The 18,341-nt window shown below is 35.7% G+C and overlaps 1 protein-coding gene across 1 annotated transcript; it reads right to left on the bottom strand.

The window, feature by feature from the left end:
• Nucleotides 1-465: 465 nt before the first annotated feature.
• LOC137393375 (carbonic anhydrase 3-like) lies at nucleotides 466-12,199 on the bottom strand. The gene is made up of 9 exons (XM_068079904.1): nucleotides 12,167-12,199; nucleotides 10,269-10,388; nucleotides 9,896-9,934; nucleotides 9,277-9,432; nucleotides 7,610-7,776; nucleotides 6,055-6,144; nucleotides 3,868-3,934; nucleotides 3,212-3,381; nucleotides 466-1,148 (listed from the first exon to the last, which is right to left on the bottom strand). The coding sequence occupies exons 2-9, from the start codon at nucleotides 10,372-10,374 to the stop codon at nucleotides 1,008-1,010; spliced, it is 936 nt and encodes a 311-aa protein (XP_067936005.1). The 5' UTR covers nucleotides 10,375-10,388; nucleotides 12,167-12,199; the 3' UTR covers nucleotides 466-1,007.
• Between the last annotated feature and the right edge of the window lie 6,142 nt (nucleotides 12,200-18,341).

The following is an 18,341-nucleotide window of genomic DNA, read 5'->3' as shown; positions in this document are numbered from 1 at the left end:
GGGATGCATGAGGAAATGTTTACACGACTACCATGTATATGGTTTCTTTTTCAGTTTATTGGTGATTGCGTTGTTGTTTATTGAAATGATGTACGCAATCTCTCTGATCGCAGTTAGTTGCATAATTAGACATCGAAAGGTAAGAGTCAAGCCTAAAATGTGAGGAATGCTCATCATGGTCATACTGTATTTGCTTTCATATGCTTATTGTGATAGCTATCTGGCAGCCAATCCTGAAAACTTTGTATCGACTGGATAGCCAAAGCTGGTGTACGCTTAACTTTCACTTGACTCTTTGGTAACACTTGAGTTTTAGATAAGGTCGACTTTTATTCTCACATGGTCACTCGGGAATTCAGCAAGGTTTTGTAAAGACACGTTGGCCACACGTCTCGACACGTTGGCCTATATGCTCATGAAAAAACTCGTGCTAATGGTTACAGTGTCTAAAGCAAAATGTGTCAGTGTTGTTTCACTATTACCCATGTTATTAAAATACAACATCAGCTTGCAACAAATGGTATGAAATAAGTTGAAGCGTAAAAAACGTTTGCAAGGCATGATCACAATAAAGTAAATACAATAAATATTTAATGCTGCTTTATATCTGCATAAAATATTTGGTTATTATTATGACATGAAAAACCACACCAAGATGAGTATCACAATAGTTATCTGTAAAATGTTAGAGTAGAGATTTGATGAAAAGAATAAATTTGAAAAATAATTTTGTCTATCAGTTCTAAATAAAAATATACTCAGTTCCTCGGTTTAGGTTTGATGAAAATATTCGAAAACAAACAATATGACGGAGCCCATGAAACAAAAATGCTTACAAAAGGCTCCTTACAAGTTGAAAGATCACTATGAGATTACAAAATTGGAAGTGTGGAAATCGTGTCTGAGGAGTAAACTGCACTGGTAAATTAAACATAAGAAATCAAAAGCACATACATACATGTATGTAATACTGAAACCAACATAAGTTGCTACAAAGAATATATTGGCTATTTGCTGTCCAGAAAATCCACTGATGTAGACTGGTAAATGAGCCTTCCAAAGGACTCCTGCAGAGGACGCCAATTACCGGACATGGGTTCCACACATCCTTTTCCAGAACATCTTTGCAGCGATCGAAACACCTGCATCTAAAAATGAAATTGGCTCGTCAATAAATCTGACCAAACACTGGATAAGAACTTCCATAATAATGGCTGCACGCTACCTTATCTATTTACATCAACACCGACTGTTATGTTATACAGCAAACACCCTTGTAAGGTAGATAATCCATTCCTAGAATGTTACTTTATAGGAATGTTACATTAAAGGGACAGTATAATACATGTAAATAGCCTAATCCGCTCCAAGATCTTCTTAAACTCACCCCTTTGACCCTTCAGAACAAAAAATTAAACTCAACTTTTTAATATAATGGCTACAGTAACTGCTGTGTTATTGCTTTGTATCCCTTTTTTCCAATCACTTTCACTTGATTCAGGGTCCATGACTACTGTAATTTTACATTAAGGGCAGCACACACCTTCAATGTCATTTAAATCGATTTATTTTTCACTTTTCAGACAGCAAAGAGAAAAATAAAGAATATTTGTATAAGTCGCAAAGAGAACAAATATGTATACTTCTATATATGTATTTCTCAAAGTTTGTCTTCTGTCGTCCTTAGGTATGTCCAGCTATAGCTATTAAAATTTTGTAATTAAAATTTCCCGTTTTGCTGGACTTGAACTCGTGAAGATCACAACCGCAGCTTTGCAATCCAGTCCTCTAACCCAGAGACTACAAAAGCTGTTACGTTTCTTCGCTCTTACTACATAGGGTATACGTACGTCCTTTTTCGTCCTTGCTGTACTAGGGCTAATATCAACAATCAACAATAGATATCAACAATAGATTCTCTGGAAATTAAAATTTGGCGATTGTTGTATTGATTTAAACAAAATAACAATTGTATTGGCTTTTGTACAGTTTGTATTAATTATATCATTACAAAGTTATATGTTTTGTAATTTACATACTTGCTATTTATCACACATCGACACTTCTTTGCTCTCCTAATTTATTTCAGTTGCTCTGAAGACTTTTTCCCAGCTGCACCACGTTTCTTTAATTCTGATAATAGTGCATTAATTTATAGGTATTTCTGCGCTAAATAACGTGTTAATTGAAACTCTATGAATTCTACTAACTCTATGAAACACAATGCTTTTTCGTCTTTGTTGTACTAGGGCTAATTTTTTTCCGCATAACAATATCAATAATAATCTTCCCCGAAATTAAAATTTGGTGAATACATCTCCATATAGTTTAAAAGCTAGAATGGTAAATGTTGTATATGTTAAATAAAAACAAATTTTCTGTCCGAAGACTTTTTATTACCAGGGCAACGCCGGGTAGTACAGCTAGTATATATATATACTAGCTGTGCCACCCGGCGTTGCCCGGGTAATAGAAGAGTCTTTGGACAGAAAATTGATTTGTATTTAACATATAACAACATTTGCCATTCTAACTTTCAAACTACATATCATGAAAAAAGTGTTTTGTTTTATAAACAATGAAAAGTAGTGAGAGTTGCTCGCTATTAGCCAGTTTAATAATGTGAGCAAACAGCTTCTCGTGACGTTATGCTATGACCAGCGTCATACGCAAAACAGTTAGGTATTTGCTCTCATATAATGACTTATATTGGCATGCTAGCTATTCGATTTCTGTAGTCTAGTGGGTAAGGCATCAGACTGGTGAACAGCAGGGTCCGTGATCAAATCTTCTTCAGTATGGAATATTTATTCCAAGATTTTAAGATCTATAGCCGGACGATCAATCCTACCAACTTTGAGAAATAGATAACAGACACCTTTATACATAATTTTCTCTCCCAAGTGCGGCAAGAGAGAAAATGGTACTTTTAAGGCCAACTATGGGACGCTTGTTATTCAAATCGAATTTAAGAACTTGCAACGCCTTGACGCTTTACATTATGTGGGATATTTTACGTAGTATGATGCAAAAACTTTACATAAACTTTTTAAGTTCAGTGAAATTTAGATAAAAGGTTTACGTTATAGGAGCATCTACTGTATTGACCAATATACAACCTATTATTGATGATCTGTTTATTGACCCAAAATAAAATATGGTCTACTCCAGCTCTGCTGCCAACTGTCCTGTCGCAGTTGCTCGTACTTACCTGGCGCTCAGAGATTGGTATTGGATAAGAGAAGACGGTCCACTGAACAACTTCACTGCATGGGGGAGTCGTCAAACTACCAGAGTAGTAGAAGTAACTGCTCTCCAAGACAGGAGGTAGTAGGCTAGCCAAAGTGAGAGATGGAGAGCTGACAACCTCCTTCTCTTCATCTGCAGTGGAATCCACATTCATTAGAATTTTTTTTGGTGCTAGTCATGATTAAACCCAGTAATAAATTATTCATATAATGTATTCGAACGGTTGACCAAGTTTGCTTGCCTCTTATCACAATTATATCGCAAAGTAACAGGACACATTTCTTGCTGGTGCTACATCTATGTTGGTCTATGTAAATGTTGGTCTATGTTGTTGGGGCTCTCTATGTCCATATATGTTTACAAACACCCAATACACAAGTAGACATTGCCTCGGTTCCAACGAAGATATATCTAAACACCAGAAATTGTAGGGATTATCTTACTTTAATTAAGTACTAGAGATCATTCGTTAGCATTCTTATTTACTCCACTTATGTGTACAAGTTAAAGGTGATGCCCTAGAGCAATTCCGCATAAAACTGTTTTTCAAACAAATTTAGCCAACCTCGCATCCCCGATGTTTAGAAAATTACAGTTAGGTGATGGACATGTTCCTACCTTTATATGTTACATGCCTGATAGCATCCAGCAGAGGAGTATACGCTTCGTTGTCTTCCTCTGATATCTGTAACACCAGGACGAATAATGTTAGGCTTATATGAACTAGAACTCCCTTTAACCATTTTAATAAGTGAAGGAACAGCGATATGACACATAATCATCATCACCATGATTGTTAATAATGCCGCTCGGATTGCACAATATGGGAAGATAGGCGAAATGCAATTCTTCTTTAATTGTCCCAATGCACTAGCATAACTCTGTTGAGAAAACAACTTCAAATATAAAATCACTAACCATGCCGATAGGCATATACATGTAAGTGTAGGAGAGTTATAGTAACAGTCACGAATACCAAAGACTGTATACATAAACATTTCATAAATCTTGTCCAAGGTATGTAGGAGCTGATGAAATACCACTCTGCACTCTGCTAAACTAGAGACCAAATGGAAATGGAGAAAAGTTTGGACATTGGATCATAGATGTGATTAGGTTAATCTTTCCACTGATTTTTTTCTAAGTTTTGAAGAATTCACTAACTCTAATTGTCAATGGCCGAACCGCATAAACATCTGTTAAAAGTATAAACTCAGACCTGAATTGACATCATTACACATAGAGGTATGATCATTAGAAAGGGTGTGCCAGTTGGAGTTTTGTTGGAGCCCCAGTTGAAATGAACTTCAAAGCACATCAATTATATCAGTACTATTTCAGCTTATTCAGGTTCTTCAATATCTTGGCTTTCAAATGAGCCATTGTTTAACATGGTGAGACAGACATTGGTTGGTGTTTATAGGAATTCTCCAGAGCTCTACCACAGAAATGTTCAATGGTACAGGCTCGCAAATTATGACGTCACAATTTTCATATTCGGTGTTGTGTGCTCTTACCGCTTATTTATCAACTACGATAATGACGCTAGTGGCAGGCGGAGGTAGGATAACTCCAGAGAACCAATGAAGATGACAAAGGAATCGGTGTCATTAGCTCTTCATGTACAGATTAGTTCTATGAAAAATAGCTCAGATTCCAAGCACCATACAATATTTTCCTGATGATATTATGCACTAGCCCTCTCTTTTTATTGTGATGTTGAGGAGCACGACTGAGGCTAATTAATTTCAAGTATTGCGTGATCTCGCGAGAGTACAATTTACATATAGTCCTAGAGCCACGCCACTGCAGGTCACAATTTAATCGATGTGATTTCATTACCTTTATCAACAACAGTATATTTATTGAAGCATAATCATATTTAGAAAGCAACATGAAAGCCACCTCTTGCATCGCAAGCAGCTCGGGGTCGATTTCCTCTGCATTTCTGTATGGGACAAACAATGCCATCTAATAAAACAATGAGATAATAATTACTATAAATGTGTAAAATGAACGAAAGGATGAAAAAAGCAAACTCTAACAATCACTCGAAATCTGTTAACCCAGAACATGTTTTCGTATTTGTCAGGCGTTAGCACGATCCCCAAGCATTGTTGATTATCTAGAATCCTAGTTTATTATTAGCGCTCTCTGGATTTTAGAGCACCAATTGTCACAGAAAAGCGCAGCCTCAATGGCAGCGAAAGGGATCGACGACCTAAGGCTAAATGCTAATTATGACATCACATTGTGGGAACCACAACCAAGTGTTTTTTATCGCAAGGCGTACTTTTGATACCCCTTTTTTCATAGTTGTATTATTCTTTGTGTATTGAATATAGGCTCATTCGAAAGCCAAGACTCTGAAGTACTGAAATATATGATAAAAGTATTGATATAATTGATGTGCTTTAAAAACGTTATGATGATTTCAGTTTAGTAAAAATCAATTTTTGGTGCCATATACATGTAATTAATGATGATTTGGAGTCTGTTCAGGAGTTGGCCTATAGCAGAAAACTAGCTAAAATAATACTTGCATAGCTTTTGGAGTTTACGTTACGTCAGTAATAATTTAACTGTTCTTTTATTTTGCTGAAAGTCATCATCACTCTGCCTGTTTTACTTTGGATAAAATATCACATAAGAAACACATGAGTCATAACACAGGATGTTGAAAAGGTAACTGGTTTGAATTTAATAAATGCGCAACTCTCTACATTCAATTATGGGTATATACATACTCTCATGCGGGTAAGTGCATACAGTTATTAACATATACACATGTGAAACTATGTGTACCTCATAAACAAATCCTAGCACAGCCAGACCTTTGGGTTGCTCAACAGCTTCAGGTAGGGAGAGATTTCCAAGACAATGAACAATGTGCAGCTGCAACGAGAGGGACTAAGAAAGTTGAGGAGAAAGGATTAGGGATTCCCCTCAAATAATTGAAAAACTAACTCATTATAACTTATATCAATTTGACACATTTGCTTCAAGAAAAATTCAAAGTGCTATAACAGCAGTTTTATGACATGTCAGCATGCAATTTTAATTTACGTTAAAACATCCTCTATTTCAATGTCTATGTTTCACTTTGTGCATAGTTCAAGTGGTTGGTACAGTAGTATTAGACCTAACAACTCGTAGCAGTGTTGGAGCTGAGCTCATCAATGTTATTCATGTAAAGAGAATCTAACGGAGTGCACCAGTAACAGCTAATGAACCCAAATAAACACTCCTAAGTCACCTAGATGGACATGTTCCGGACTAATTTGACTGATTTTAAGTTGGAGCCCTTTGGATCCCTTGAAGTCAAGATTGTGTCATCAAATAACGCTTCAACATTTTAGGCTACTTTTTGTACAACATGACTAGATGAAAGGAGATGATGCATAGGCGTTTAGTAAAGTCACTTAAAATACGGTTCGTTACTGCTATTTACTGAACGTAATAAAACTATTAACAATATCGTTATATTATTGGTTATCAATCTTCCGCTGTCAGTTCAAGAAACAGACAAATAATAGGAAATCAGACAATAAAACCCAGTTTTGTCTCATATTTGGAGTAACTTGAAAGAATGTTTGCAGTTGTTTCACAACTACAGTGAGACTGAAAGTTGATATTGCTGTTTATTTAGCTTGCTATAGGAAACATACTTTGATTCATCAGAATCAACTCATTGCTGAATATAACCTTCTTACAGTATCTCATAGTTTATGATACTCATCACTTGATAGAGATGCAATTAGAGCTTCACGATATGACGATTTAATTGTTTAGTGGCGGTTATACGGCAGACGATTTGAATATCGCCAGCATTTAAAGAGATATTGTCGATGGTATAAACGGCTATAATTGTGTAATGGTGATTTATCTCACACCTGACGATTTGCAGAGTGAGCGATGCTGGAACGTTGATGCTAGAACGTTGGAACAGCGATGCTGGGCATTCTAGCCTTATAATACGCTCATTTCATGGCCTTCCAAACGCATATTCATGAAAGATATGTTTCTAGTTATCACAAACACAAAACAGTTTCTTTTCAAATTAAAATTTATAAATAAATATTAACAAAAATTTACAAGTTTTTTTATAATAATGGTATCACGATATACCGCAAATCGTTTATAAATAGACGATTCACGATATAGAACGACTCGATATTACCAATTAGCAATATCGAGTCATTTGGTAATTCTTGGAAATGGCGACGCTCTACATAATAAATAATAATAAATAAACAGCGAAGCTCTAGATGCAACAATCTAGCAGACACAGCTTCTAGCCAAACACAGACTAAAAACTAGATGTTCATATTTTACACTGTGAGGGTAAAGTGTGACCTACCTCCATTGGAAATCGCTGGTCATCAATGGTATGTTCAGAGCCTTCTTCTGATGTCTCACCCCAGTGCATATGCAAATGGTTGAAAGAATATTTCTCCAACCAACCATGTGCGCCAGTGATATAGCAAGGAGAGTTGGCCATCTTGGTGCATTCACCTTGGAAGGAAACTGGAATATATACAAAGAGAGATATTTCAACATGAAAGAGAAACCACACGCAATAATGGACATACACCTTGGTGACATTTCTATGGCCATATATATATATATACCTATATACTAGCTGTACTATCCGGCCTTGCCCGAGTAATAAAAAGGTTTTTGGACAGAAAAATGATTTTTATTTAACATATAGCAACATTTGCCATTCTAACTTTCAAACTACATATCATGAGAGAAGTGTTTTGTGACCTTTTGTATAGTTGAAATAAATTAAGAGAGAAAATAAAAACAACTGTGAAGGATTTCAAACTTTGTCAAACGACTGTAACTTTCAAACTTCATATCATGAAAAAAAGGTTTTGTGCAGGACAGCTAAATAAAAAAAATAAAACAACTGTAAAGGTTTTCAAACCACTGTAAATTTAAAATTTCATAACTTGAAAGAAGCGTTTCGTTGAAATAAATTAGAAACTAGAAAAATAAAAATGTGAAGGTGTTTAAATGTAAATGTGAAATCGTCAGTTAGTAATGGCTAAATATAGTCTGTTTCGCTATGATTACAATCAAAAATTATTTGGTATTCAATTATATGATTTCAGTTTGTCTTAGTGTTGGCATGCAAAAATTGGCTAATATCATAGGCTATAGACGCATATAGAATGGTATAGAAACCTATAGTCATTAATAGTCACAGTCTACTCTAATGCAATCACCTCCTGGTAAAAACCATCGTCATTAGAAATAGTACCAAAATACTATGTTAACCTTAGTAACTATGGTTACCTACAATCCTACAATGACTTTAGTGCATTTTGTGGCTATGATCTGCAAGATAATATAACATTACAACGTACTACGTAGAGGGTTTTTACCTTCGATCAGACGGGTAATATAAACGCTGAATCTAACTTAAATGAATTTTGTTTGCTAAACACATACTTGAAGGAAGTTTTAGTATGTATTTTAGTAAACTTCTAACTTTTGATTAAAATTTTACCATTTATCCGTTTGCGAATCCATTTTTACCATAACGGATACCACTGAACTCGCCATGGCGAGCAACGTATCTCTTAATAACGTATATAATCAGTACACAAATCGCCAAATTTTAATTACGAGAGAAGTTATTGTTGATATCGTGTAGCAAAAAAAATTCATCATGACGAAAACATAACGGAAAAGCATCGTGTTTCCTAGAGGTAGGCGAAAAATATTTTATAGCAGGGGCATTATAAAGCGTGGGCGCAATGCTCAAATAATACGTCATTTAGCGTGTGCATACGCTAGAGGGTATATGATCCCATCTTATTTCAATACTCTTTGTATAGCTCAGCGGCAGAGCGCGTGGATTAAATACTTGCAGTTGCAATCTCCGTGAGTTCGAGTCAATCAGAATGCAAAATTTTAATTCCAAGAATTTAATAGCTATAGCTGGACATACACAGATACAGACAAACACACAGAAACACAGACAAATTTAGAGAAATATAGATAGATACAACTGACCAGTAAAGCCAACATTGGTGGCAGTCAGATTGGCTGGCTGATTGTATCCACTCAACTGGAGGTTAAGGGGGCGATGGTCAGCATCAGAATAGAGAGCTATTGGGCTTTGACAGCTTCCCCTGGCATCAGGATACCATTCTGCCCAGTTGTCGGGTCCTGCAATCACATTTATTAATGGTGAGTAGGGTTCATCTGAACAAAAAAACTGTTTTATGGTCTCACTAGGAAGAGGAAAAAGACAAGCCATGCTAATGTAAATAGTGATTTGACACTAGGAAATGATATAGAGATGAATTAGATAACTATCTACTTGAGGAACTAAACAAGACAAATAAAGGATGTTTATTAACAAAGTTCATTGAATAAATAGCCCCCTACAACCTTGTAGAGATTCGTGAACTAAAAATATTTTTGCAACATAATTCCTTAGTTTTTATCAACAGAAATAGCCGATATATATATATATATATATATATATATGTCAGAAATGCGCTCTATAGACATGCTCACTATTACCTCTTAGTCAAACCAGACAGGGTCTGTGACAGAGATGAACGGAAACAAACTAATAAGCAGAGTACATAGTGTATATACCACAGGATGTAATCAGAGTACAGACCGAGTTCTCCTCTGTGACTCCACGGGGATGCACTTGTATCTGTAATAAAGTAAGACTATGTATAGAACTCGCACTATCTATCCTGCAAATATTGTACATGTGCCAAGAGACTTAACAGCATTTGAGGGCTGGAGAGAGTGAAAATGATCAAATACCGACCTACATATAGTCTTGTACACCCATATTTGCAAGTAACTATAACTGCTAGACGAGAACATGTCTTGTGAGCAAGTCTGTAATAAAAACTCAATCGAACACTAAAATGACATCGCATTCACTCTCAGACTTGTACCAAGCGCACTAGCAGTTGAACAGAGACCAACCAGACAATACAGACACTAACAATATTATAGGCAGCTTATTAACAACATACAGCTGGCTCTTTGTAGATAGCTGCACCAACAATATCTGTGGTTCTGTTTTAGCGTGGATTTTGTAAGCTTAATCCGGCTGGCCAAATACCGGATTGTTCTTTGCATTGCGTCCGAGTAAGCTGCAAAATATTCAGTAAATATGGGCAAAATGAAAGCTTATAATCGCTGGCTGCATGAAACACCAAATGTTTTAGTTTTTTGTTTTTTAGTTCAGTATTTTTAATTCTATTTTTAATCGTATATGCGGTCTTGACATACGAATGCCCCAAACGAGCGCCCAACAAATGAGAAATTTGAGATGCATGCAAAATTTCCCACAAAAATTTGCCTTCAGATACGAGATGAAATTGAGATACAAGCCTACAGGATGCTTCTTGATGGCGGCCAATTACGTGAAAAACCATTTTCAAAAACAGCATCACTTAGACTTTTCCTTGTAAGATCAGTTTTAAAAAGGCTGGCTAAAAGTGATGGTGAAAGCGAAGCAAAAGGCGCCAAGCCACAAGAAAATTCATTCTATGCATTTGTAGCAATATTATAAAACATGCTGTGGTAGTATAGCCAATCGAAAAAGCGCATTTGACACACTCTAGGTATTTTTAAATGTTTTGCATATTTACTTCTGTATTTGAGTTTATCGACAGAGCAGGGTTTATTGCCCAAATGTTAGTCAGTCAGTCACAGGTAGTGTTAATTGGCAAAGATTGTCATAACTTGCGCCGGGCTCACTAACAAATTAAGACAAACTGTTCCAAGCTATCTTGTGCCTTTCAGTGAGTCAAAACTTCAGCAAACAATATGTTGAGGGAGCAAATAACTCCTAACTCATCAACTGTATAACAATAACTAGGATCTACAGTTATAGTTGCAAAGTGCAAGCTCTCATAAGTACCTGGAGGTAACCAACCTTCCTGCTGTAAGCCGAAGGCTAGTTTACTTGCATACTAGTCAAGCTTGCTAAACAACATAGATGTTCTAATCAACTTATAAATGCTCAGAGAGTTAGAACTACTTTATCTTGGAAAGTCTCATATCAACTCAGCAAAGAGAGCTGTCAATAGGTCAGTGCACTCTTGAGACACAATCACTCATGATAAATCTTACCCAACATCTAACAACTTTCAATCATGTAACTTTTTTTGCAATTTAAACACTGCACCATAAATGACTAAATAATATTTTATTACGACCACGCAAAGCACGGACATGGCCTAACATGGTCATTACAGCAATGACTGACAAAGCAAATTTATAGTTGAAGAAAATGCGCTGTGATATGCTGTACCATTATTACAATTATTATTATTATTTTAAAATACCTGTGTTAAAACATGATGACACAGTGTGTCTTCAAGCATACAACAAGCAGATGTTTGCTCATCACAAATTCAACAATCCAATAAGCAAGGCATGCGGCTAAGTAATTGTAGTGAAAATTCAAAATAAAAAAACGACGTGTTTTCTAATTTCTTTTTCCAGATTACCTATTCGTTACCCGGATTAACTATTCTTTACCCAGATTAACTTCTCATCCATATTAAACTTGTCGCGTCTATCTACTCGCATGAGGTGGCCGTGTACTGAACGTTAGCGAGATTTACTGGTGCTAACCCTAAAACTTCAACAGCACAGGTTAGCACCATATAATTTAATACCTAAAGTGACGGATGTAAATAATCAAAAATGCAATTAAAAGATCCAAAATTAATCCGAAAGATCATGACTTTTATTGAAGCCATGAAACGAGCTGTATTTAAGTAAAGGCAACGTATTTGAAAATCTAATCCGTCAACATTTGAGCTTGCAAAATACTTGATCACTCTGTCTATTAGTACAGTATTAATATAAGAGACGTTAATAATGCACGTCCGTTAGCAGAGTTGGTTCAAATACGTACGAGCTTTTTCTGTTTATTATTACCAGTTGCGCAGCCTGTGTTGCCGTGCTACTAAGTTTAGATTTTTCACAATATGATTTAATCACTGATTGTAATCCATTTATTTTACGCAAAGGCTATTAGCCAAATATTTTAGCCTTGACATTTTACATGTACATCGAGTTGCCGAGCAATTCGTTGGCATGATTATGCTACATAAAGAGCACAACTCTCACTATATTCCAACTCGCGTGAACATGACGTAATAAACATTGTAAACACAACGTTGGTATTTGCCCGGAGCATAAGCACATCCTATACTCTGCAAGTCACCGTGATACTACCATATTTAGTTTAGTACAGAGCTTTACTTTAACTAACCACTTCAACAAAAGATTCAAGAAAATAGATTGCAAATAAATGTTATTCGTGCTTTGGTAGGTAAATTTCTCCATCATTCTTTTCTACGTCGTCATTGCGTCAACTAAGGTATAGCTGAAGACTCCCTTAAAGACTACATATGTGCTGAAAATCTGCAGCGCTGTCAATTAGTTTAATTTCATCAAAGTCATGGGAGGAAGTGCATCAACAAGTACCAAGCCAAATTCTACTGATCAAGGTAAGCTTGCATAAATGATAATCACAACATGCAATGTCAAACCACAAGCCAAAAAGTCACTATATAAAAACAAACATAAAAAGACTTCTATGAAATTTACATGTAGATACTACTAAATGTATAATCAAACTACTATATTTTGCCAGTTGTAAATGCATGTATGATATATGAATATGTTGTTGCTATAAATGCTAGATAACCACAAAACTTTTTTTAAACTGTTCAATAACTGTTTTTTTGTATTTAATAACAATAAGTAATACATGCAAAACGAAATTTTGTAAAAAGTTCTCAGGCAGATTATGGTAAAGGGTTGTTTTCAATTATACATGCTAATTATTGCTAGCAAAGAATTCAATGCACTCTAGTTAAGAGCAGCTCCATTATTTGTCATACCTCTATGTCTTAATAATTTATAGACTTATTTTAAAATTCAAACTCAGAAGTTACGTGAATGGAGCCCATAATTCAGCCCTTTTCTTATAAAGAATATATTTTCTTAGAGAGGCGAATTATTTGTTTGCTGGGTTGTGCATCACCATGCAAAGCATTGTGAGTAGCGAGAATATATCAATATACATGTATATGCAATGAGTATAGATGTGCGTATGTAAAGAAGTAATGTATTAATAGCACCTCGGAAGGTGCCAGCAAATCTTATAACTCACAAAATGGACATGTCATTAACTATGCACATACTTGTTAGAGGGACCAATAAAAAGCACCTGCTGCGCCTGCCTATTAGTTCTTATCAGGAAGTGTCAGTCTATTCAAGTGATAGTTAAAGGTTGCAATACATTATATTATTAGTACTTGGAGGTCATTTATGACCTATGAATAGCACTAGCGAGTAGACGGTGTAAGTTGCTATGTTGATGCAGCGGCAAAGTTTTTCACCCGTTTTATCAGTGAATTGTTATTAAGGAAATAAAGCTTAGCGTATGTTGTAGACCTTCGTACTAATCATGCATAATTTATTAGTTTTAATACAGCAGCGTCCTTTATTTACAATCTAAAGATAACATGTGATATGTTTATTTGTTTGACTGCCGGTTAAGTTTTTCCCTGCTTGGTTATTTTGTTTACTTTTGTGCTCTAATCAGATTTGTATGTAGCAAGCTACAGACATTCACTCGTACACATGCATCGTAACTCGGTGGCCGTTTCTCACTCTGTGGGAAGAAATAGATTAGCGTCATCTGGCTATGTTCTAGGACCTAATAACAGTAAGTTACAACTCTAAGAACAGCAGTATATCAGGTGTAGAAGTTGGTAGCTGATGCGTTATATTAGGAGTTGTCTGTTTGCACATGTAGCTAGAAAGCTATGTTATTGGTAGCCCACTACACAGATAATTTAGGACAATTCACTTAAGTATAGTTTATGGTATGACAGTTTAGATAATCAGCCTATGTCAAGATTAGTAAATTACCTTGTTTAAAAATCAGCAGTCATAAATAGTTGATAACATTATGACAAGTAGATTAGATTTCTTTGTAATACAAGGTAACATTAAATGCTTTCCTCCTGCAGTGTGGTAATCTCTGACAGCACTTGGAATGTTGCACAATGTTGTAGAGTATTCAGAATCAGAGAGCAGTTATAACCCATGAGTGTTATGACATCATGAAAAGAGGAAGTTGTCTTAACTTTTGGCAGTGTATGAGAAACCAGGGCTATGATCTATTTTAGATATGTTGTACCTTTAAAAAACAATTTTATCTATTAATGATGTTAGCTTGGCGGATGTTTCAACATATCGGCTTGTATAATTTAATCGTACTGTTTGGTTGGCAAAGTTCTTGTTAATATCTGCCTCATGGCAATTAGTTTTTTGATGAATTCCAGACTCGGTTTCTTGCTCATGGTCGGTTTGTCCTCATCATGTCAGTTGCAAGTTTATGAGTGCAAAGAATAGCCTTTGTTTCTGATGCACATCATACTGGAGTAGAGGCTGGCTGACTCATAGTGCTGCTGACTTTTTCTCTTTCTCCTCACCATACAATTTGAACTTCAAATATTTACATGTACTAGGTCATAACTTGCCGAGGGTCATAACTTGCTGAGAGTAGCTCTTTCTGTCACCCTTCAATAAATAATAGTTCTGGTCAAAATTTAGTGATCAATATTTAATGTCACTGATTTTCCTGACTGTAACAACCCATTTGCCAGATGATGCCAATTACCGAGATATTTATGGCGATTACCATTTAATGGCTATAGCTGGTTTATAATTGAACAGTAAAGATTGGGTATCATCTGAGCAAGGCACATTAGACTCTAGAGAAGGCACATTAGACTCTAAAACTTGCTGTCGCTATTTGATGTGATAACAAAGTAAAAGCTAGCAACCAACTAAGGGTGGTGCCCTTCATAGCTGCGTAATCAGCTCTTAATTGGCAAATTTTAAAGATAAAGTAGCTGTGACTGTGAACTGATCATAGACTGCTCTCATAGAGCATGTTCTTGCTAACTAACTTTGAAAGGTTCATTCACACCTCTATTGAATATCATAATTACGACTAAATTTTAAAACATTTTGGAGTTACTTTTTTAACAAGTGTGAGAAAACACAACTCCAGTGTACAAAAATTACATAGTTTTAAAATTGTGGCGGCAGGTTGGCTTGTAACAATGAGGTCTTAAGCTAAGGTAGCAACGCGATAACCTGTTTTCATAGCCAGCTTCTCTTTAACTAAAACATAAACGGGTTATAGTAATCGAGAGTCTAGTAAACACCACCATTACCCTCTGTCAAACATTACATATAAACAAGCAATGCATGGCCTAGTGAGGACATGCATTACATATAGACAAGCAATGCATGGCCTAGTGAGGACATGCCGCTCCTCGAAACGCGCAAACAGTTTTTTGAAAATAAAACCAAACTGGGTTCTGGTTGATATACAACCGCTCGTAGACTATAACTGATACCCTTTGTTTGTCTTTTTTCATAGAACAGTATCTCCAGTGTGATGGCTCAACAAATATATCATGTGATGTGATTTACCTATATAAAGTTAAATTCTCTATAACAACCATTTGGCTGTCACAATTAATATAAGCCTGTGTTTAGTCCTATAAGGATAGTAGCTATAAAATAAGCCATAAATGGGTTTTTCATTTATATATTGAATGTTCATCGTTTTATCATTGTTTTCAAAATAGCTACAAGTAGTTTATTAACCCTTTCACTGCCAAACGTGTACAAATTCGGCTATCGGCTTAGTGCCAGCCATTTTACCAAAAATTGCCGATATTGTTTCATGATATGTATACAGTATTTTTTCAATTTCAATCCTTATCTAGAACATTTTTGTTACATATTTTATTTTGCTAACATTTTAACCAACATTGCTATGCAAAAATTCAATGAATCTATACTTTGTGCGATGATAAAGCTATGTGAAGCTACGATCAATGCGAAGCTAAAACGATCCTCCACAATGTTCCTTACTTTTACAAAACTATTACTTTCACCACTATCAGAGACAGTGCTGCTACTTTAATTATCTGTTTAATCACGAAAATCTGAATCTGAATTGGCTATAATGTCATCAGCATAAGTAATTACCTGTTTTCTGACTCCGGACTGTACTTAATGAACTCACACAAAAAGTGTTCGTTTTTTGATTAGAGATTCCCAAACAAAAGTTTAAAATTGTTTCGTTGTTTTAGGCTAATTTTATAGAGAAATATTCGGACAACACTGTCAATTTCATAAAAGTTTTAAAGACCGTGGGTTATGTTGTCAACAGATAATAAATTCAGGTTACCACGTAGTGGTAACCTGGCAGGACCCTAGAAGTTTTTTTCTATGGCAGTGGACCCTAGAAAACGCATAAATGCGTTTATGGCAGCGAAAGGGTTAACTCACTTTATAACAATGGCACTGTTTTCCTGTCACAACAATGCAAAGTTCTGGATCCTTCTTTGTCAGGTGAACTCAGTGGGATAGCTCTTGGTCATGGATTACTTTAGTAGTTGCATTCTTGGCACCAAGGCTTTAAACCATAACTGCCACGAACAACTTTTATGATATTTACTAGGTAAATCAGACACGCTGATTCCGATTTTGTAATCAAAATATAGATTAGGCCTCCAACTTTCATAGTAATGAAGGGTTTTTTTTATAGCGTTTTAATATCGGTCTCGAAAACAACACGATCGGCATAACAAGCTCCGCCCATAAATACGTGACGTAACCTAGCTTTTTAGGAACAGAAGTTACGTAGGTATGTTTAGATCGATTTAGAATAATAGAGATGGGTGTTTTAAAATCCATTAATATCTAAATTCAGCCTTAAAAATAATATCAGTCTTTTCTGAAAGGTAGATAAGCTATTTAGCATTGCATTTTTAAAAAGCGCGATAACAACGCTAGTTCGTGATAAAACCGCGCTTTTTGAGCTCATTTTTTCTCGGCGTCCAGCCCATTTAAACGTCATGTAACAAGCTGCGAGCAATTTTAAATAGTTTATATCCCTTTCATAAAAAACTGAAACTATTTTACAGGCTGGATTTAGATAATAATGGGTTTTAAGACACCCATCTCTATTATTCTAAATCGGGCTAAACATTCCGAACTTCCGTTTCTGAAAAAGCTAGGTTTCGTCACATATTTATGGGCGGAGCTTGTAATGCCGATTGTGTTGTTTTCGAAACGGACATTGAAACGCTTTAAAAAAGCCTAAATGACTTTGAAGGTTAGTGGACTAATCTTTATTTTGAGTACAAAATCGGAATCGGCGTGTCTTATTTACCTATTTAGTACGATAAAAGTTGTTCGTGACAGTTATGGTTTAAAGACTGACAAGATCTTTTGACGGGCAAACGATGGCCTCATTAATAAAAGAGTTGCATAAAGAGCAATTGCTGCTCAGTAGCTGCTGACAAGAAATGCTGTCTCTATTATTATTGGCCTGTTAGTAAAAACCGTGGTAACTTTGGCCATTCATCGGTAAAACCAACATTTACTGCAAAAAAAGTTTTCGCAAATAAAAGCGTTATGCATTTACTCTATACTAAAATATAATATTTCTAAAAGCTAAGCAAGAACTTTTTATATAGATTAGAACATCTTCAGATCGTGTGTACCAGTACATATAAATGGTCAGAGTTAACCCTAGCATCAACATGTTATTCACCATTAAGGAACGCTTCTTGAATTGCTAGAATATTTGGAGTCTAGTCATTCTATTTATAGATGGAATTTGTTATAGTGGACCTTTGACTCAAATCAGCATCGCAATGATCTGAGCATCTAGTCTAACCAAAATGCAGGTGCCCCCAGCCAACTCTCTTAACAATGCACTAACCAAAGCTAAGTACTTGAGCGAAGAGCCTCAAAATAACCCCAACAGTATACTATCACAAGTATTTCCTGCCAATAGTGGTCTACCTCCTCACAAACAAATCAAAAATAGTGAAGAATTGTTAGAAGATATATTTGGCATTTGCTCGGCTCCTCGCGAACCTTCTTATGTCAGCTTTCCTGTACCCGCCATGCTTTGTTATAATTGACCTAGCTATAACCTTTTAGTTTTGTTCTGCCATTATAGCCTTGCTATGCCTTCA

Source organism: Watersipora subatra, chromosome 4, assembly GCF_963576615.1.
Source record: "Watersipora subatra chromosome 4, tzWatSuba1.1, whole genome shotgun sequence".
NCBI classification, from domain to species: Eukaryota; Metazoa; Bryozoa; class Gymnolaemata; order Cheilostomatida; family Watersiporidae; genus Watersipora; species Watersipora subatra.
The sequence above is the reverse complement of the archived record's forward strand: the minus strand, read 5'-3'. Positions and strand labels throughout refer to the sequence as shown.

Bases quoted from the DNA above. Each gene is read 5' to 3' on its own strand.
- LOC137393375 (XM_068079904.1), bottom strand. From the start codon at position 10,374: ATGCAAAGAACAATCCGGTATTTGGCCAGCCGGATTAAGCTTACAAAA. The intron at 7,777-9,276 runs GTCAGTTGTATC...TATATATTCCAG, and splicing joins CACCAATGTTGGCTTTACTG to TTTCCTTCCAAGGTGAATGC. The intron at 1,149-3,211 runs GTAAGTACGAGC...TTTCATTTTTAG, and splicing joins TACCAATCTCTGAGCGCCAG to ATGCAGGTGTTTCGATCGCT.